The sequence below is a fragment of the Stegostoma tigrinum genome, chromosome 4 (assembly GCF_030684315.1).
Source record: "Stegostoma tigrinum isolate sSteTig4 chromosome 4, sSteTig4.hap1, whole genome shotgun sequence".
Classification (NCBI taxonomy): Eukaryota; Metazoa; Chordata; class Chondrichthyes; order Orectolobiformes; family Stegostomatidae; genus Stegostoma; species Stegostoma tigrinum.
This window is the reverse complement of record NC_081357.1, coordinates 78,598,813-78,622,072: the sequence shown is the minus strand read 5'-3', so window position 1 is coordinate 78,622,072 and position 23,260 is coordinate 78,598,813. Positions and strand designations below refer to the sequence as shown.

General features: G+C 40.1%; 1 protein-coding gene across 1 annotated transcript in view; it reads right to left on the bottom strand.

Annotated features, from left to right (window-relative positions):
* mtmr9 (myotubularin related protein 9) overlaps positions 1-23,055 on the bottom strand; it is a 66,798-nt gene extending 43,743 nt beyond the window's left edge. The window contains exons 1-4 of the mRNA XM_048530306.2: positions 22,801-23,055; positions 20,269-20,377; positions 16,339-16,464; positions 12,861-13,034 (exon numbers count right to left, since the gene is read on the bottom strand). Of these exons, the coding sequence (XP_048386263.1) occupies positions 12,861-13,034; positions 16,339-16,464; positions 20,269-20,377; positions 22,801-22,982 (591 nt within the window). The 5' untranslated portion in view covers positions 22,983-23,055. The remainder of the gene's footprint in view (positions 1-12,860; positions 13,035-16,338; positions 16,465-20,268; positions 20,378-22,800) is intronic.
* Positions 23,056-23,260: the final 205 nt, after the last annotated feature.

Below are 23,260 nucleotides of genomic sequence, written 5' to 3'. Positions count from 1 at the left end.
ACATTCCTGCCACAAAAATGCCAGGCAATGAGCATCTCCAATAAGGGCTAAATCTAACCAACGCCCCACGACATTTAATGACGTTATCAACACTGAACTGGCCCATCATCAGCTGTCTGGGGTCACCACTGAAACTCAATTGGACTCAAAATATAACTCCTGTGACTAGAAAAGCAGCTCAGAGGCTAAGAATATGGCAGCAAGTAACTCACTTCTTGACTCTCCAAAGCCAGTCAACCATCTATAAGGCACAAGCAAGGAGTATAATGGAATACTCACCATTTGCATGGATGAGTGGTTTCAACAACATGCAAGAAGTTTAACACCATCAGAACAAAGCAGCCAGCTTGATTGGCACCACATCCACAAACACCCATTCCCTCTGCCACTGATGTTCAGTGACAGGGAGTGTTTACTATCTACAAGATACACTCCAGAAAACTGACTAAAGTCCTTCGCTGCACCTTCCACACCTATAACCACTTCCATCAAGGAGGACAAGGGTGGCAGACAAATGGCAACACAACCACCTGCAAGACTGCCTCCAAGCCACTCACCATTCTGATTTGGAAACTTTCTCAGAGGCATGGAGTCAGAGAGATGTACGGAAACTGACCCAGGCCAACCAGATACCCTAAATTCATCTAGATTCTTCATTATCCCCAAGTCACAATCCTGGAATCCCCTCCCAAATGACACTGTGGGCCTACCTATAGCACTTGGAATGCATCTGTTCAAGAAGGCAGCTCAAGGCCACTTTGGCGAGGGCGACTAGGGTTAGGCAATAAATATTGGCAGAGCCAACAACATCCATGTCCCTTGAGTGAATAAAAAAAATCATAATAACAAATCACATCCATATTATCATAAAGAGATATAAAATATTTGGCCTGCTTCATGAATCTGCATTTTCTTATAATTATACATCAAGATTCTCCTGTACGGTTTAATTGACACTCATTGCCCTCTCGTACTTGATCCAAATAACCAGTCAATGTGGGGATGTTGCATCCTGAAGTCAAAGGCAAGCTATCTCCCCTTAAAGCAAGTCCTCAGCCATATTTCATCACAGATGTACCAACGGGGACCTATAAGTATTTCAGCAAATGTAATTCACCAACTGAGATTCGGCCTGTTGCTTCACATGGGAGTTACAAATTGGATCACCTACAAAAATTAGACTCTCTCAATTAGTTGAACATTGATCCAATGACATTTTTCAAAAGAAAGATGATAGTTGGCAACAGAGACACTTTATGAAACAAGTAGCACTTGCGAAAATCTTCAAGTCCTCAAATCCAAAACTCTTTTCATCCTGGCCTTGATTATTATTTGGCCTTTTTCGTTCTCTTTTCCGCTGTAATTTCTTTCTTTAGATTTTGTTGGAAGTCTTGACAAGATGCACCTCCCCTTACCTGCCCTTGTTCTCTCTCTTCACCAATTATGCCCTATCTTGTGGCTACCATCTGCACCTGCACATATTGTAAGCACTCCAGCCACACTTTGAAACACTTGGAACCTTGTGCACAGTGCACAACAAACTCTCTCATCAAATTTACTACTTTCCTTGTACTCTTCCTTCAACTCACATAGACAGGTGAAAAAACTCAAAACAAAAATCAGAGCAAAATCACGAAGCTGTACTACTCCATATGTTCTTTAATAACCTACCATACTGCCAAAAGAAATTTTACTTTACCGTGAACTTCAGATCACAGTTGCTGGTTCAAAGTGCTGTTGGAGTGTGCAGGTGAAAATGGTAGCCTCAGGATAGGGCATAATCGGTGAAGAGAAAGAGCAAGTACAGGTAAGGGGAGACCCACGCTGTCAAATCTTCCAGCAAAATTTAAAGAAAGAAATAGAGGAAAAGAACCAAAAAGACCAAATAATAATCACGGCCAGGATTAAAACAATTCTGGATTTGAGGACTTGAAGATTTTCTCAAGCGCTGCTTGTTTCATTTTCACCAATTCATTTAATAAGTGATGCTTCATGTACTAATAATATCTTATCTACATGTGTTTACATCGACAGCATTTGTACTGAACAAAATAGAACTAGAATAATTCATCAATGATCATCAACTCTTCATTAAATGTGAAGCTGCACACATAAAGGAAAACATTAATTTACTGGACAACGTGCTTCAAATCAAGACAGACAAGTTAAGAAAAGATTTTCTCCAAAATAACTGGTACACACTTCTACACACATCCTCTACAGACTGGCAAGGTCGCAGCTAACACATTTCTGTCATACAATCCGTTTTACAAAGCTGGAATATTTTAGCTAAGCAAAAAGAGCCCTATTTACTGCATCCTGGATCTCTGTCTCTTAAATTTAACCATTGACAGTGCTTGTTACAAAAGGATCCACACCATTTTTATAGATGACTCAGCATTCCTTCATGTTGAGCAACAATAAGGAGCAGCACAGGAGGATGCCAAGAGTACAAGATGTACCCTGAGTGTAGGAATCAAATTTCCATCAGCATGACTGGCTTGGTAACAACATGACTGTCCTGTGCTGTCAAGTCATAAAGGATGCAGCTGCCTCAGGTGATAAAGTAACCCACAGGGAGGGGGGAAAAAAAAAAAACTATCTGCATGATCCTCCTTGTGGAGACAATGTTCAATCTTCACATTCTGTACATGATCTATCATGCTGTATGGCACTATCATTATGATAGATGCGAAAGATTTTGAACCAGATCTGGCACTGAAAACTGGCATTCCTGAGGCATTATGTGCAATGAGCAAGGAACAGTAATAAATTACAATTCCTAATTTCAGTACAGCTTATCTACCAGTCTCCATTACTATCAAGCCTGGAAATCAATGCTAGTTGAAAGACTGCAGGATAGCATGCCTAAAAGTGAGGTTGCAACTTCATGAGGTTACACACAGGACTACAAACAAGAAGCAATGATTTACAAGGCAAAGCAATTCCACAACCAAAAGATCAGATTTAAGCTCTGTTGTCCTGCCACATCTAGTTACAATGAATGATGGACAGTTAAACTAACAGGAGATGGCTGCACAAATATCCTGAACGTAACCATGAGGCAGCAATCACATCGTTGCACAAGACAAGTCTGAAATCTGTCTCCAAGCTCAGCTAGAAGTGATTCAAATTTGTCTCCTCCTGAAGGTCCCGAATCACAAATGTCAATCTTCAAATGATTTAATTAATTGTACATTAAATCCTAAAGCACTGAAAGCACTGTACATGATTAAGAGCATGGGCCTTGACTAAATTCCAACAATAGTTAACAAATACTAACAATTGTTAACTTCCATGAATCTGAATGAGCTACACTCTAATCAAGCTGCTCCAGTATAGTTATAACACTGACTTGAATATTGCAAATTGCTCAGGTATGTCCTGTTCACAAACAGCAGTATGTCAAGTGAACCAATTATTTCCCTATCAGTCTGTTATTGATCAATGACAAAGCAATGAAGGAGTCATCAAATGTGCTGTGAAGTACACCTGCTTACCAATAACCTGCGCACTGACTTTCAGTTTGGCTTCTGCCAGGACCACTCAGCTTCGGACCTCAACAAAGCTTTGGTTGAAACATGGGCAAGAGAGCTGAAGACAGACTGGCTACCCTGGACATTAAGGTCACAATCAGCAGTGTGGCATCAAGAAGCAGGAGTAAAACTGGAATGAATAGGAATGGGTAAAAACTCCCTGCTGGATAGAGTCATGTCTGACACAAAGAATGATGGCTGTGGCTGTCAGAAGTCAGTCATCTCTGCTCCAAAACATCTGTGCAGATGTTTCTCAAGACAGCATAGCAGGCCACCATCTTCTGTTACTTCAATGATGTTTCCATTGTCATAAGGTCAAAAATGGGGATGCTCGCTGATGATTTCAGCAAGTTCAGTACCATTCACAACTCCTCAGATGGTGAAAGACCCATGACCAAATGCAGTAAGACTTAGACAATATTCAGGTTCGACCTAACAAGTAACATTCACACCTATTAAATGGCAGATAATAACCATTTCTAACTAGAGATAACAAAATCATTGCCCCCTGATACTCAATAGGGTTGCCATCACTGACCCCACCCCTCAATAACTTCTAAAGTCATAACTATCATTCAAAGTTCAAGGCAGCAAATACATAGAAATATCATCCACAAGTTCACCTCCAAACCATAAACCATTCTGACTTGGAAATACATCACTACTGCTTCTCAGTCACTGTCAAAATCATTGACCTTCCTCCCCAGTAGCACTGTCGGCCCAACAACGCTAAATGGAATGCAGTGGATGAAGAAGGCAGCTCCGCACCACCTCATAAGCAAATAACGATGGACAATAAATGCTGGCGCAACTAGTAACACCAACTTCCATGAATGAAATACAAGAAAATCATGCATCAACTATACAAATGTAGATTACTCTACTATTCCTGCAGGGCACACCACAAACAACAATGTCAAATCCCAGGATCATAACTTGAAGGCTCTGAAAACTCCAGATCCAGCCAAACATTGAACTGTGTTCAGTCACCCAATTTCCAATTCCTGAATGTGATAATTGCTTTCCAGTTGGAATTACTTTTCCCCCAGATCCTTCAGAGAAGGAAAGAACAATGTTAACTGTATGTTACGGTTTGTGGAGTGGTAGGTAAATGGCTCAAGTTGACCTGCATTAGTCACTTATGTATCATTAATGATACGAAGTATTCTTTCTTAAAAACCAATTGCAAATCAAAAACTGCAAACTAGGTCTAGGTTTATCAATGGTCAATGCCACAAGAATTTTCTACGTACTTATTATTTTCAACTTATTTTGAACTGACCTTTGTGGGTGTAATTTCCTGAATATTTTCTCCCAAAAACATTCAAATCTAGTTGTGAAGCAAAGACCCTCCATAAAAGATTAAGCAAACATAATTACAAGTGGGGGTCATACGCTGTTGTGTTATGCTCAATTCCCTCTACTTTTACACAAGTCTAATTTATCTCAGCACTAATTCTCCCTGGTTTAATTATGGTTATGCCATCAGCCTGAAAAGACAAATGCTCATTTTCTGTCATTGTTTAATTTAAAACAGGTGCTTAAACAATGAATTAAATGAACAGCAAAGGTTATTTTTCCTCATGTTTTGACATTTTCAGTTAGTTGAAGAACAAATCTATTCATTGGCACATTGTTTATTGAATTACATTTTGTGGCTTCAGTTCCAGTGGTGTTAAAAATTAAAGTACTTTCATGACTATGTTCTTAAACCTGCTGTGCCTAAATAAAAGACTAATTGTTCAAAAGCCCAAGGTAAGAAACTATTTTTGTTCTGTATTTCTCCAATTCCAGAAAGTTTAGTGACTTTTACATCTTAGTGTATGCAAATGAGATTGCCATGAAGTTTAGACATAAAATATACACATATCTCACGACACCACATGGAAAATCCACTCTTACAGGGGAACAACTTTTTTTTCTAACTAACATAAGAATAGAACATTTCAGACCAATGAGGGAAAAAAACCTCACAACTGATCATTTAAAACATTTCAACTGGAGCAAATAGGAAAAAAGTACACTGAAACAAAAATATTCACAATGTTGTCAAAATATTAACTGCAGAACACTTGCGTAATAGAGTTTTTTGATATTTTGTTTCAGAGTTTACAACAGCATAGAGAAACCATAAGTCATAGGAGCAGAACTAGGCCATTGGGCCAACGGCCTGCCTTGTCATTTCAATCATGATGATGTTTTTCAATGCCATATTCCAGGCTTTTCCCTGTAACCCTTAATCCCCTTACGAATAAAGAATCTCTCTTTCTCTTAAATACACTCAATGAGTTGATTTTCATTGCAATGAGTTCCACAGATTCATCACCATCTGGCTGAAGAACTCCCTCTTCATCTCAGTTCTAAAGGGTCATCCCTTACCTCGGACTGTGCCCTCTCCTACTAGTGGAAATACCTTCTCCACACCCACTCTAACAAGGCCTCTCAGCATTCTCTAGGTTTCAAGCAGGTCCCCTCCCTCATCCTTCTAAATTCCATTGATGCAGACCCAGTCATCAACCACATTTCATATGACAAGACCTTCATCCCCAGGATCACTTTTGTGAAACACCTCCAGCACATCCTTGCTGGACACGGGTCCTTAAAACTGCTCAAAACAGTCCAAATGCAGTCTGACCATAGCTTTATACAGCCTCAGTTGCGTATCCCTGTTCTTGTATTCCAGCCTTCTTGAAATGAATGCTCACACCACATGTTAACTTTAGAGAATCCTGAATGAGGGCTCCCAAAGCCCTCTGAGCTTCCAACTGCTGAAGCCTTTCCCCATTTAGAAAAGGCAGTCTGTGCCACGATTCTTCCTACCAAAGTGCATAATCTCACACTTTCCCTCACCATATTCTACCTGCCAGTTCTGTGCTCACACTTCGGCCTGTTCAAGTCGTCTATAGTCTCCCTGCCTCAACATAACATCTATCTTTGTGCTATCTGAAAACTTTATCCAGATTCTTCATCCAGATCATTAGTGTACGACATGAACAGTGGAGGTCCTAACAGTGACCTCTGCTGAGCACAACTAGCCACCGGCTGACATTCCGAAAAAGGCCTGTTTATCCCTACTGTCTGCCAAACAGCCAAGCTCTTTCCATGCCTGTACCTTGCCCCTAACACCATGGGCTCTTATCTTACTTAGCAGCCTTCTGTGCAGTATCTTGTCAAAGGCCTGCTGGAAATTCAAAATGATCACTTCCACTGCCTCTTCTTTCTCCAAATTGCTCGTCACCTCCTCGAAGATTTCTAACAGATTTGCATGGCATGACTTCCCCCTGATAAAGCCATGCCAACTCAGCCCTATTTTAGCAAGCACTCCCAAGTATGCAGACCAAATGCTGGCGATTGGAATGTCTGGTCGGTACGGAAGAGTTGGACTATTGAGTCTGTTTTCATGTTGGACAGGCCTGTGAATTGATAAATGTGATTTTTCTATTGTAAATCTAACTTGATTTAGGAAATTAAATACAAGATGCTCTAAACAGCCAACAAACAATTTATGATAAGCTAGGAGCAAAAAGGTCAATTATCCCACTAGAAGTGCAGACAACATTGATTCTGTTACTTTTTGAAGTCACTAATTAGCCAGGTAAGTTAGTGATTTTCCCTTTTTTAACTGTTTATTTCTTGGTGACGAGCAATTAAAGACTCACAGCAACAAGGAACTTGTAAAATTGCACAATGCTGCACTTCAGCAGCTGTCCAGCTAACACCCTATGCCTATATATTGCTTAGGTTTCATTTCTCCATACATTATTTCAGTATGTTGCACATATGAAGAAAGCTTTCCTTGGTTTAACATAGCTGATCTCAGCAATATGTTGGCTTCTAATGGAACAGGAATTCTGCCTTGAACAAAAATTTGCTTGTAGCAAGGCACCAAAATGCATAAAACCATATCAATATTCTATTGTGCTGCCTTCCAAGATCAGTGTTCTACAGGTAGGGTCAGATAGTTACGTTTGCTAAAGAATCAACTAGGTATGCCTAGTGTCATAGATAATGGGAACTGCAGATGCTGGAGAATCCAAGATAACGAAGTGTGGGGCTGGATGAACACAGCAGGTCAAGCAGCATCTTAGGAGCGCAAAAGCTGACGTTTCGGGGTCTAGGCCCGAAACGTCAGCTTTTGTGCTCCTAAGATGCTGCTTGGCCTGCTGTGTTCATCCAGCCCCACACTTTGTTACCTAGGCCTAGTGTCATAGCACAGTCATGTGGCATTCATACTGGAACAAAATTTCTCTCAGTTCCCCCTGCTAGGATACATGACCTATGCCGTCAGCATAAAAGTTGACATCCACCACCAAACTGTGTTTATACAGTGCCTTTACTATTGCAAAATATCTCATGGCACTTCAAACAAGAACTAAATATGACAACATGCCACGTAAGAACATATTAGGACCCATGACCAAATCTTTGCTCACAACAGGTAGGCTTAAAAGGAGCATCTCAGAGGTGCAAAGAAAAGCAAAAAGATTTAAAGAGGGAATTCCAAAGCAGAAGAATGACGGAGGATGAAGGGGTGACTTGATACAGGTCTACAAAATATGAGAGGCGTAGATAGGGTGGATAGTCAGAGGCTTTGGCCCAGGATGGAAAGGTCAACTACAAGAGCGAAACAGTGGTTCAGTGGTTAGCGCTGCTGCTTCACAGCACCAGGGACCGGGGTTCGAACCCACCCTTGGGCAACTGTTCGTGTGGAGTTTGCACATTCTCCTTGTGGCTGCGTGGGATTCCTCCCACAGTCCAAAGATGTGCAGACTCGGTGGATTGGCCCTGCTAAATTGCCTGTAGTGTTCAGTGATGCGTAGATCAGTTGAGTTATAGGGGGATGGGCCTGGGTGGGATGCTCGGAGTGTCGGTGTGGACTTGTTGGGCCAAAGGACCTGTTTCCACACTGTAGGGATTCTACGAAAAGGGCACAGTTCAAGGGGAGAGTGGGGAACTTTAGGGGAGAAGTACAGGGAAACGTTTTAAATTAGAGGGTGGAGTGTTCCTGGAATGCACTGCCAGTGGAGGTGGTCAACTTTCCTGCTCCTCTGGCTACCTGGCCTGCTCTGTTCCTCCAGCTGCACACTGTGTTGAGTATGGGCAGTACAAAGGGGATCTAAATAAGGAATGGGAATCAGTGTAGGCTTGGTGGGCTGAAGGGGATGTTCCTGCGTTGATTGTATTGATTTAGGTAGTAAAATCATGGCCAGCAGAGTGACTGCAGTGCAAGTTCAGGACTGCAGCAGTCTGAGGTTACCCTCCCCAAGACTCAGATGAAGCATAAAAGAGTCTTACAATTTTTGTTTTCTGAATGAATGATGATGAACATATGATTTGAGGAAATTACTGTATGGGCTGAAAGTTTCTCAGCAAGAGAAAGCTTTTGATTTTCAATGTAATCAATAGTAATATAACAAGCCACCCATACTGCTGAGGGCCAATTAAACTGATCTAATGACATTATCTAAAAAAAAGCTCATTCTGGGTTTTACAACATGGCAATTCATTCCTTAAACAACCTTATTTCAAGAGTTAGCAAACGTGAACCAGCATTTTATAATACCATGCCCAAGAGTCAAGGCTGAATTAAACAATACATGTGTGTAACTATAATGCAGTAATAAGGGGTTTTTCCATGGGTCAGTCTGGACTACACAAAAGTTATACAGGCAGTTACAAAAAAATGCAAATTTTCTGCAAAAGAGAGCAGACAGAAACATTAATCCTGTAGCAAAATGGTTACAGTGAAAATGAGACGAAAGGAACAAACAGTGAGGTTTCACAGTTAAGTGACTAATCACTTCATTTTTAATGCATAAGCTGTTTTATTAGAACATAGAACATAGAACATAGAACAGTACAGCACAGAACAGGCCCTTCAGCCCACAATGTTGTGCCGACCATTGATCCTCATGGATGCACCCTCAAATTTCTGTGACCATATGCATGTCCAGCAGTCTCTTAAATGACCCCAATGACCTTGCTTCCACAACTGCTGCTGGCAACGCATTCCATGCTCTCACAACTCTCTGCGTAAAGAACCTGCCTCTGACATCCCCTCTATACTTTCCACCAACCAGCTTAAAACTATGACCCCTCGTGCTAGCCATTTCTGCCCTGGGAAATAGTCTCTGGCTATTGACTCTATCTATGCCTCTCATTATCTTGTATACCTCAATTAGGTCCCCTCTCCTCCTCCTTTTCTCCAATGAAAAGAGACCGAGCTCAGTCAACCTCTCTTCATAAGATAAGCCCTCCAGTCCAGGCAGCATCCTGGTAAACCTCCTCTGAACCCTCTCCAAAGCATCCACATCTTTCCGAAAATAGGGCGCCCAGAACTGGACGCAGTATTCCAAGTGCGGTCTAACCAAAGTTTTATAGAGCTGCAACAAGATCTCACGACTCTTAAACTCAATCCCCCTGTTAATGAAAGCCAAAACACCATATGCTTTCTTAACAACCCTGTCCACTTGGGTGGCCATTTTAAGGGATCTATGTATCTGCACACCAAGATCCCTCTGTTCCTCCACGCTGCCAAGAATCCTATCCTTAATCCTGTACTCAGCTTTCAAATTCGACCTTCCAAAATGCATCACCTCGCATTTATCCAGGTTGAACTCCATCTGCCACCTCTCAGCCCATCTCTGCATCCTGTCAATGTCCCGCTGCAGCCTACAACAGCCCTCTACACTGTCAACGACACCTCCGACCTTTGTGTCGTCTGCAAACTTGCTGACCCATCCTTCAATTCCCTCGTCCAAGTCATTAATAAAAATTACAAACAGTAGAGGCCCAAGGACAGAGCCCTGTGGAACCCCACTCACCACTGACTTCCAGGCAGAATATTTTCCTTCTATTATATTTCCTCTCCTTATTGATCATAGTTTCTGATCAGACAATAAACCTTGCCAGCTCATGCTGGGGCATTACAGTTGGAAACTGACCAATGCCTCAGTCATGATTCCATTTAAAAAAGCTGAACTCAAGAAGTGTTGGTTATATCATCAAAGTGGATTCTTTCTTCAATTTTAGTCATTGGCTTGAAAGCTATGATAAGTGAATTCATAGCCATTTTCCACAAGATTCAGAAATCAAAACAGGACTTTTAAAACATTTGGAAAGTAATCATCCCATATTAAGACCTAAAAGCAGCCATGTCAAACGTGTTTTATAATTACCCATGAAGGGTCTCAACAGCATAACCACAGTCAATTTATCAAAAAGCTGGTCAAGGTAAGGTAGATCAGAGATAATTGGAACTGCAGATGCTGGAGAATCCAAGATAAGGCAGATTATGTTTATATTGATATGACATTGAATTTTGTGTAAAATACATGAAAATATGACATCAAATCTCTTCAGCTACAAACAGTATTCTGGAACAACATTTTCATTGCACTTTTACTTTAAAAATAATAAAAAAGGAGGCAACCTAACTGGTCAATGGAACTTGTAGGACCAGAAGGTTGCTTTCAGCTGGAGTAGCACAAGGTTCAGTACAAGATTCCTTGCTTCTTCTGATGTATAAGCAGAGATTTGAGCTTGAGTGTCAAGGCTTTGATAAAAAGTTTGTAGAAGATATAAAAATGACAGAAAACTACAGACTACAGGTAAACACCAAGGAGCGAAACAGGAGCAAAATGGAGTTCAATCTAGGAAAGAATGATAAAGTGGATTTGGAATTAATCAACAAGGCAGGGAATATAAAAAAATAGTAGGATACTAACAAGTGTAATGGAACAGAGGGACCTTAGATGACATATCTACGAATCGCTGAAGGTGGAGCAGGCTGTGGAACAGGTAGCTAAAAAGGCGGACACGAAGATATGCATAATACTTACTGGTCCAGGAACAGAATCCAAAACATAGGAGGTTTTGCTGCAACTGTATAAAACATGGGGTAGGCCACAGCTGAAGTACTGTATGCAATTGTGACTGCTGCACTATAGGAACATTGATTGCATACAAGTGGGTACAGAAGAGATTTACAAGGATGTTGGCTGAAATGCAGAATTTGAGGTTGAGTGAAGGTTGAATAAGATAGGATTACTTGCTTTGGAACAGAAGGGGCTGGCAGCAGACCTGACAAATTCTTTAAAGTTATAAAGAGTTCAAGATAGACGGTTAGGAAGGTCCTGTTTCCCTTGGCTAAGGGACCCATTACCAGCAGGCACAGATTTAGGGTAAGATGTTGGAGGTTCAGAGGGGATTTTAGCAGGCATATTTCACCCAGAGGATGCTGCAGATTGGTAAATCTCAGTCAAACACTTGAGACAGAACCCAAATGATATTTAACAACATACTTGAATGTGCACTTAAGGTGCTGTAACCTAAAAGGCTACAGGACAAGTGCCGAAAAGCAGGACTGGGCTGGATAATTTCCTGTCAGCAGTTGAGAATATGTTGGGGCTTCTATAATTCAGCTGTATAGATTTTTTGAAATATTAATGGTGTCACACTTATGTCTGAACATAACTTAGTGATCAAGATTTCTCACTAAATCAAAACTGAAAGAACTGTGGATGCGGTAAATCAGGAACAAAATACAGAATTTGTTGGAAAAGCTCTGCAGGTCTGGCAGCATCTGCGAAGAAAAAAATTAGAGTTACCGTTTCAGGTCAGGTGACCCTTCCTCAAAACTTCCTTGTTCTGAGGAAGGGTCACCAGGCCCAAAACGCTAACCTGATATTTTTTCCTTCATAGATGCTGCCAGACCTGCTGAGCTTTTCCAGCAACTTCTGTTTTTGTTCAAAATTTCTCACTACCCTCTTGCCAAGTTACATATTTAACTAAATTCTAATGCATACCATTTCCTGCACTGCAAGCGAGATCAACAATGTCACATCACATTTGATTTGTTAACCGTTTGAGAAATTACTTTTGAAGTTCATGCAATGGAGTTTTAGAAATGGAAAGGAAATGCATAATACATGGCTGTGTGCAGTTAATTTGAACAACTTGCACAAACTGAGCTACAAGTTCAACAGTTCAATAATTTATGACACGATAAACTCATCAATCCCATGGGAATTTACTGGGTGTGAAGGAAAAGTTTGATTGTAGAACAAGCATAGAAATTACATTTATGTGTTTTTCATTCAAACATTCAGTCTATCTATATGAAACTTGGAAAAATACACCTACAGCATGTGAAAGGTATGCAGAAAATTAATGATAAAAGTTTTCCCTATGACACACATAAAACCTGGAAAGTTCAGCATGAGTAAGTCAACAGAAATAAAACAAAAATTAACAACAAGCTGGAGATTACAGAAATTAATCAGACTATTCTATGTTAAACCTGCAATCATCTTTTATGCTCACCATTCCATTCTTTTTATGGTAATAGCTGAGGACAGGAAAGCGACCACCTTGACGAAATGCAGCAACTTTTTTCAAAACTTCATCATCAGTTGATTTCGGCACCATGACAATAGGAGGATAGGAGGGGCAAACAGCAAAATCTTTGTTAACATAGCTTAGCCTCCATTCATCTGTCTGAGAGAAAAGCAAATATTGTTTCCATTATTCAAAAGACCTTCTTGCTGATTAAATCTTACTTGCAACAAAAACTGCAGCTTTTAAAATAATCATGCCAACAGGTCGTTTCAAGTTCATGATAACTTATGCCTTTGAGTAACTTTTATACCAGCCAGTTTTTGGGGAATGCCCATGTTTGCCATTGCAAAATTGATTGCACAGCAATTTTCCTTTTTAGATTTCAGATTAATATTATGCAGCTACTAAGGCCCAAAGTTCAAGGGATCCCTCCCTAAATCTGATGCTTTACCTTGCTTTGTTCTTCCAAGTCTACCCAATCTGGGAAAACCTTTGGTCAAATGCCAAAAGAACAAGTTACGCAGCTCAAGATCAAATTTTTGTTTGACACACTATGCTGTTAGGAAATGCTAGGAAAATCCAAGCTGTCATTTTCTCTCATTCAGAATTCCATAATAAAATTATTTTATAAATCACATGCAAATGAGTGAACAAAAATCAGCCAAAGCAAAGGAACTCCCCATCCAAAATAAAGCAAGTTCTTTCTAAAGACTCTTCACATCTCTAATTCCAGTCAATGTTACATAGTTAAATAATATATGAATTAATTAGTTTTTACCAACTCCATTCTTTTAAGTGCTGTTTGGTCTATTTTCCCATTGCTTAATTGAACTACAATTATCATTAAGTGAATATTTAAAAAAAACAGAAAGGAAATTGCCTCTATAACCAAATGTTTGTAATCACACCCAATAATCAAATTACAGATTAGTTACAGAGGTGGCACATTCACCCTGTTGGGTTCGTTCTAGCATTCCAAAGGAGCAATTTGCCTCATGCCACTCCCCAACCTTCTCCCTGTCTATTTTTCTTCAGATAATAATCCAATTTTCTCTTGAATGCCTCAAATGAATTAGCAGCCATCACGCATAGAGGCAGTGCATCCAGCTCCCAACAACTCATTGTGTAAAAACCTTTTCTTCATGCTGCCTTGCTTTTTCTGTCAAACACTGAGTCTGTCTCCTCTAATTCTCAACTCAATTAAATAAGTTTCTACCAACCTCCTCTGTCCTGATCTTTCATGACTTTGAGCACTCTCACATCAAAATCTCCCTTCAATTTTCCTAACACTCCCAATTTATCTTCCTAACTGAAGTTCCTTATTCCTGAAAACATTCTTGTTCTATCTAATGCCTCTCTATACTTCCTGGGATGAACTGTGGCACCCAGAAGTGGACACAATACTCCAGTTGAGGCCAAACCAATGTTGGACACAAGTTTAGCACAACCTCTTTGTTTCTGTACTCAGTTTCCAATAAATCAATCCTTGGATACTGTGTGCTGTACAAACCTTGCTCTCAAATATTTCACCATCTTCAACTATTTATTGATTTATTATTGCTTTGTTATTTATTACTTGTGCTCCCGCACAGCCTTCAAAATATCATTCAGAATTATAGATAATTATTTGATACTGCCTCATCATGTTTATCCCACAAACTCACATGACTTCACATCTTAGTCCTTTAAATTTTATCTGCCACTAATGCATTTATTCCACCAACCTGTCTGTATCCTTTTGCAGTTCAATATTTCTCCAAATACTTCAAAGTTTAAGACAGCTCACAAATTTTGAAATTATGCCCTGTACACCAAGATCTAGGAGATTAATGTATATATCAGAGACCAAAAAACTCAAGTGATCCCTGGAGCACTTCATTTTAGCATTACTCTTGCCTAGAAACATCCGTCACCTCCCTCCTTTTATTTCCTGTATCAATGTTGCTTATGTTCCTTTTATTCCACAAGTTTAACTTCGCTCACAAGTCTGTTGTGTGGCACTTTATCAAAAGCCCTTTAGAAATTTGCGTAATCCACATCAACACTTCAAAAGAATTCCAGCAATTTAGTTAAACACAATTTTCCCTCCATGCCCAAGTGATTGGCAATTTCATCTCAAATTACTGTTGTGACAAGCATTCTTGCACTGATGTTAAACTGACTACTTCAGTTTTTGGGCCTATCTTTTGAATAAGGGTTAACATTTAGAATTCTCTGGTCCTCTGCCACCAGTCTAAGTATGACCAGAGAATTACGGTAAGCGTCTCTGCAATTTTCACACTTATTGCCCTCAGTCTCCTTAGATACAACACATCTGATCCTAGAGTTCATCAACTTCAACTACAGTCAATCCAATAACTTTCACTTTAATCAATTTTATCCTCTAAGAATCTGAATTACCTCCTCTTTTACCATGACCTGCTTAGCATCATCCTCTTTGCTAATGTTAGTTTCAAAGTATTCATTTAATACTTCAGCAGTGTCTCCTGTTTCCACGCATAAGACCCTATTTAATGTCTAATTTCCCAATGCTGTGTAAAAATATTTATTATGAACCATGGTCATGTCACTGTCTCCACATTCAAGTTACCTTTTTGGTCTCTAATTCATAGTCATAGAATCCCTACAGTGCAGATAGGGGCCATTCGGCCTCATTGAGAATAGCATCCTATTCAGAGCCAACTCCCCACCCTATCTCTGCAATCCCATATTTACCATGGCTGATCCACCAAGCCTACACATCCCTGGATGCTACAGGGAAATTTAGCATGGCCAATCCACCTAAACTGCACACCTTTGGACTAAAAACCAGTGCAGCTGTGAAAACCCAGGCAGACACAGGGAGAACGAGTATACTCCACACAGGCAAGTGCCAAGGCTGGAGTTGAGCCTGGGTCCCTGGTGCTGCGAAATACCAGTACTAACCATTGTGCCACTGTATTCCCCGTCCAGCTTAATGCCTCATTTCAATCATAAAATACTTCAGGATTTTACTCAGTAACGCTTGCTTGTACTCCTTTTATGTCTTCTTTTTGCTCTACTATTTTCCCTTCTAATTTCCCCCGTGTACTTCCAATGCTCCTCTAAGTTTCCTTCAAGACTTAATTCTTGGAATCTAATAAATGTTCTTTGTTCCTGATCCAACAATATATATTTTCTGATATTTGCATAAGTCTAGGTTTGAATTCAACTTCTGTTTCAGAAAGAATGCTCTCTCTCTTTTTAGGCTTGTTATATACTGAAAAAATAAACTGTCCTGAATGCAGAAGAAATTCTGTATCCTCAGCACCATTTACACTGAATTTAGCTCAGTTGTTATGGAAATGGTTGAAATTCCAGACTATGATCCTTTTTAGTTTCAAGATGCTTATATATTTGCCAAATATGGCCAAAACCCAAAACCATGCCAGCAACTGGAACAAACTCATGCACCATACTTGCAAATAATTAAAATTGGACTCACTGATGCAGAAAGCAAAGTAAACTCATGCTCGGGAAGGAAGGAGTGCCATCCATCTTCCAAAACCTCAAACATAGGTCGATAAAAGAAGGGATACATCAATGTGGTAGAATCCAAAGTAGATAATGTCTGAACAAGGAGAAAACAAATAAAGCATTATCACTTCCAAGATTACTCAGTCCCATTATCACCGCAAACTTACAGGCCAAGCTATTTTTAAAAGGAAGTCTTCAACTTCATTTGCCATAAAAAGCATCAAATCCTCCTGTTGTCTTGTGGTGTCAGCAGCTATCATTATCATACAGAAAATGCACCAACGTTCTGCATGCACCCAGACACAGGATAACCATGAGAAAAACAATCTGGCAGATTTCTTACGTTGAACACAAGCCATTTGCAGCATCCAAAGCCTCAGATGGGACACAGTGGGAAATTCAATGTCTCATCAGAAGGTGTGCACCTCAAACCTTGCAGCTTTTTCAGTACTGCAGTACCAGTATGAGTCTGAGCCTAAGTCCTTAAATGTTATGCAATGCCACAACATTGTGTGACACTATTGAAATGTTCTCCCAACCAAGCAAGACTGTTAAAATAAAACAAAAATTTCTGCTGATGGTTCAATAACCAAAGCTACTCTGGTGATCTGCATTGGTAAGCTCTTAAAAATTATGGCAAAACCAAATTCTTTTGAGGTTCAAGTGGAGGCAATATAAATGAAATGAAGTTCACCAATATTAAGCAGATTACCTGCTTGAGTATAAATATCTTAAAAAATTCATGAAACCTATTTAATCCTATGTGCTCAATAAAGCACGTCATAACTTCTGGAGTGTCATGTTGGATTCACCATGCATCGGTTAGTTGTTTGTATCACTGTCTTCTTTCTTTATGAACAGCAACAACAAGTTCAAATGAATAGGAAATTTACTCACAAGAAACATGATCACAAAGCCTAATGAACTTTCCACAGTGAGCACGTATCTTCCAAACCTCAATTTAGGAAAAAGTAAATTAGGACACTTAATTACGTTACAAGAAAGCACTAACAATGAAGGCTAATTGCACACCAGCTAAAAACTAGAGACCAAACTGGTTAAGACTTTACAGTAGACTTGGGATGCTGATATTAAAATCCATACAGACTTTGAAACTGTCTCATCAAATGAAGTAAGCAAATCCTTGCACCAAACCGGAAATTCTTGATGCATGAACTAATCTTTAAAGGACTTAGCACAAGCTCTCAAAGTAATTCCACCTGCTGGTGATCTATTCTGAAAATTGGGCAGACAATATACCTAGAGATAGCAGGAACTGATGCTGGAGAATCTGAGATAATAGGTGTAGATTTGGATGCACAGAGAAGACCAAGCAGCAGAGGAGCAGGAAAGCTGACATTTTGGGTTTGGACCCTTCTTCAGAAATATTTCTGAAGGGTCCAGACTCGAAACGTCAGCTTTCCTGCTCCTCTGACACTGCTCGGCCTGCTGTCTTCATCCAGCTCTACACCTTGTTATCTGAGGCAATATATCTATCCTGATTTAATCAAGTCGCAGAAGTATTTAATATTGAAAGAAAGCAATCTATATTAATGGTCCATTATGGTTGTCAATTAGTACAGCCATCCCTTTAAATGGCCTAAGGTCCTTTCCCTCTCAGCTTCAATCAACATATGGAAGCAATATTGATTTCTTTCCTAAAGTGAACGAGCAGAAATTCATAATGTACCTTGCATGGATTCCTGTCAGTGAGATAACTCAGCAGGAAATGTCCACCAAAATTGTAATTTATGATTATGGTCCTTTAGTAAATATGGGTAAATGCATGCTATATCCAATTTTATGACATCTATGCATGAAACAGACTCAGATTACTTTATATATAGCAAGGGTTGCAAGCAATTGTACAGCTGACAATAATTAAGTCAGAAGGATGCCCTCCACAATTATTCAATATTTTACATTTTTTTTGTGCCTCTCCAAATTTGTTCCAAAAGTCAAGCACCACGGCCAATATCATGGCCCCTTCTGTTAGTACATTATCCAAATTGATTAATTAAAAGTGATAATGGGAACTGCAGATGCTGGAGAATCCAAGATAATAAAACATGAGGCTGGATGAACACAGCAGGCTCAGCAGCATCTCAGGAGCACAAAAGCTGACGTTTCAGGCCTAGGCCTCTCTGATTAATTAAAAGGGTATTTTTAACTAAACACTCTTGGTTAAAAAGACAATTTTCTGTCTTTCCATTGATTCCTTATCATGTAGAGGAAGGCTATTTGGCGTATTGAAACTGCACCAGCCCTTTGGAGAAAATCTCAACCAGGCCCACCCCCATCCCACAATCCCTAAGGCGGTTTTTATCACGGCTAACCCACCTAACCTGCACATCCTTCAACACTTCAAGTAAATTTCCGGCATGGCCAATCCACCTAATTGTACATGGGGCGGTATGGTGGCTTGGCGAATAGCAATGCTGTCTCACAACACCAGAGACCCAGGTTCGATCAGTGAAAAGCCACTAATGAAGATTTTGTAATTTTGCTGTTTTTTTTTAAATTGTTAAAATAAGTTCGGGCGATTGTCTGTGCATGGTTTGCACATTCTCGCTGTGTCTGCGTGGGTTTCCTCCAGGTGCTTCGATTTCCTCCCACAGTCCAAAGATGTGCAAGTTACGTGGATTGGCCATGCTAAATTTCCCATAGTGTCCAGGGATGTGTAGATTAGGTGGGTTTATAGGGGCATAGGTCTGGGTGGGGTGCTCAGTGGTCGGTGTGGACTTGTTGGGGTGAAGAGCCTGTTTCCACACTGTAGTGATTCTATGACAACCTTTGGACTGTGGGGAGAAACCAGAGCACCCACAGAAAACTGATGCAGACCCAGAGAGAACATGAAAACTCCACACAGTTACCCAAGGCTGAAATTGAACATTGGTCCTTAACAACTGTCAGACAGCATTGCTAACCTATGAACCAATGTGCTGCCATTCTGTAGTTATTTTGTGATATTCTTGATCTAGATCTGCAGAAAGAACTTATTTTAACAATTAAAAAAACAGCAAAATTACGAAATCTTCATTAGTGGCTTTTCACTGATCAAGAACTTCCCTCTAAATTTAACACATGACAAATTTCAATTCTTCTCAAACATGTGAATGGCAAATGCAATTCTATTTCTATCATGGAAGTCACAGTTTCTTCAAAAATATCTCTAGAACCAACAGTTTACAACACACAGAAAAGTCAAGGCAGTAACTGCACAGGGACACTTGTCAATCAGATATACATCATTCGTTATTCCTCCATCATTGCTGGTTCAATGCACAGCAACTTCCTGTTTAATCACCATGGGAGTTCCTTCAGATCATACGGGCAACAATGATTCAGTATGCAGCCCACTGTTAAATCTCAAATGATATTAAGATTAGATAATGCATGATGGCCTTATAATGGCCAACAGGAAACAAAAACAAATCGAAAGGAATAGGATCATTCAATGAGCTGTATGTTAAGACTGGATAAATACTTCCAACACTACACATTAAAATCTTCACTGAAACAGTCAAATAACATTTGAGAAGTTGTTATTGTTTCACTGAATTTGGACCTAGGTTTAAAAGTCAAAATTATCTCAACAGGCTACAATAATTTGACAAAAAGAAGTTTCAGCATCTCAACACACTGTCTTGTGTTCAAAACAAACCTGGACTATCCGTAATACACTCATTATTACTCAGAAAGCCAAAGCACAGCTGAAAAAAAAATCAAAGCTACAGCAAGAGTGTACTTTTGAAGTTAGAACTAAAGCATATCATAACCAAAAAAGGAATATTCATTCTGCCTGATCCTCAGCACTAAATCAAATCTTTTGAGAAGCTCTATTCTAATAATAATTTATCATAACTTGGAAAACAACTGATCAATAAAAAAATCTCACCTCAATAGAGCTTGCGATATTTAAACATTCTTCCATGCCAGGAATATCCAAGTGAATGATACGCAGATCCTTACATTTAATTGTAATTGAACCCAATGTTCCCACAAACCTGGAAATAAAGAAATACAATCTACTTAATAACAGCGGTATTTATACGTCATTTTTTTAAAAATTCTGCGCTTTCGAGAAATGGCTTTATTAGCATTAACACTCCCTATTAGCCTGGAATTCATGACAGTGTCAGTCAGATTTATGTAGGGCTATTGTTCGTTGTACAATGTGGTGATCAAAAGGAGTTTGCAGTGTACAGTGGGATGGGTCCTAGTGCTGATTTCTCTTCAAGTATGGAATATTTCAGTCAGACGGTGCTACATACTGGAGACACAGAATTTAAGTTATTTTCATTGTGCAGTCCTGCAAAATGATGAATTAGGTTAAGAGTTAGATTTTCTTTTGGCAATAACTGAAAATAAAGAGAATTATGATTTATTTTTTCTTTCTCCAATGATTAGAGCATTGCCCAGAGCTGCTTTCATAATGGCATGGTTTTAAGTAAGACTCAGAAAGACTGGGATTTATGCATCTTAATTTGTTCTTTCACTGGGTAGATAAATTTACTGATCCAAGAAACAGAAACCTATGGGTCTGCCACCAAAGATGACTTGCTCAGCACCTGGGGAATAGATCTCAAGGCAACACTTATTGAAACGTACTTTTATAAATTTTAAAGTTAGTCATGCATAATGTGAAGGATTCTTCTAATTATTTTAAATTGCTGAGCCCTCCTTTGTGGACTACGTTGATACGTTATTGCTGTGTAACACTGACTGTTTAAAAAACAAAATAATCTAAGTGATATCTTATCACACAGCTCACGTGGTAAGTTTAAAAAAGTATAAGGTGCCTTGTCGCGAAACCATCTCCACTGAATACAACTCGTATTTGTCTTTTCTTTGAGTCTTCCATGCTATTACCCAATTTCTGCCTCAATGATCCTTGTAAACTCTTGGTCACTTGTACTGTCCCCTATACCTTTATACAATTATGCTTTCAAACTAATCTACGTGAATTGAAAGGAACGACTATGGATGCCAGAAATGAACCAAAAACAGAAATTACTGGAGAAACTCAGGTCTGGCAGCATCTGTGGAGAGAATGCAGAGTCAAGTTAAGTCCAGTGACCCTCTGTCAGTCAAGTGACAGTTTAACTTAACTTTAGGAAGTAAGGACTAAACCCGTATGGAAATAAAGTCAACTGAAATACAGCCCCCACTGCTGCTAGCAATCATGTAGATAAGTGGTGTTCACATCAACATGTGTCAGATGGCAAAAATCAAAAAGTAGATTAACTTATATTTTTATAAAACAGGATTTTCCCATTTCTACTTAACAAATTGCACCCAGAATCCTAACACTCTTAATCCCAATCGAGCGGTTTCAATCAGCTATTTACACCTTCTTACAGTGCTTTTACATTGGCAAGTATTTATTGAACAGCCTGAAGTTGACAATGGATTTAATTAACCTTGCAGTTGCAACTATAGCAATATTGTTTGATACAGACGGTCAATGATGATTGATAGACATAAAGGATGTGAATAAAGACACCTGCAGGCAAAGGCACACAAATCTCAACAAGTAATAATACGAGTACTGTAGTAAAATGGACTTTGAAAGAGACCCACACTTCACTGACAGATTGCAAACATTTGGCACAGTGGCTATCACGGTGGACCGAGGTTGGCTTCCACCGTTGGACGACTATTTGCGTGGAAGTGCGCATATTCTCCCCGTGTCTGCGCGGCTTCCTCCAAGTTTACCGGTTTCTTCCCTCAGTCCAAAGAAATGCAAGCTACGTAGATTGGCCATTCTAAATTGCCCACGGTGTCCAGGGACGTGCAGGCTATGTGGAGTAGGCAAGGGATAGGGGTTCTGGAAGAGTAATCTTCGGAGGTTCGATGCGGACTTGAGACGAATAGCCTGCTTCCATACTGTAGGGATTCTATGACTCCACCTCTTAAACATTTGTTTCATACAAAAGACAAATTCGTGCAAGTACAGTGTGTGAGCCGCAATTACAACATACAGTGACAGATTTCTGGTCAATACTCGAGAGACAGGACATTACAGTTGGAGAAAGAGACAACATCTCCACGGGAGCAGATAAAGCGAAACTGAATTTTAGTGATTAGTGTAACATAGTTGCGAAACCTGTAGGAAAACAAAAAACAAGGAAATGGGGCGATCTTCTAGACTGCTCCAAATAACTGGACATGGGTATGGTTGACTATAAGTCAATAAAACTGGAGCTTGGAAAGCCACAGCAGGTCTGACAGCATCCAATGAGCAGGGAAGTCAATCTGTTGAGCCGAAACCCTTCGTCGGAAATTTATAGTTTATTTCTAAGCTGTTAGAGTTTACGAGCTCGTGGCCAAATCTGTTGACACATAAACCGTACAAGTGAGGTTAGGTCCGGCTACTTGCCTGCTACACAGTCGCCGCTGCTCGAAGCCCGACTCCAGCCTCACTCACCTTTTCTCGATGGCGTCGATGTTGTTGTGCAGTAGCCAGAGCTCCTCACTGTTATCCTGGCGGGAGGAGAGGATCAAGTGGTGCCCGGTCAGACACAGGGTGCCCTCCACCCGCGGCAGGAAAGGCCGGTGAAGGACCACATTGTCCACCCGCGGAGTCTTAATCAGCTCCGCGAACTCCATCGTCCACCCTCCCGGAACCCGCAGTGTCCGGACCACAATAACCTGCGCACCAACCACTCGACGGAAGACAGGTCCCGCAGTGCATTGCCCCCGAAAGACAACTTCCCGAGTCGTGGTTCCGACCAGAATTCACTGATTGTTGACGTTTCCGTCTCAGAAAGGTTAGCAATGGATTTCGTTCGTTTGGCCAGAAGGCCTGAGATTGCTTCACGCCGAATTACAGTCAACATGCCAAACGCCTTCTAGATCACTCTCTCCTCCAACCTGACAGCCACCAC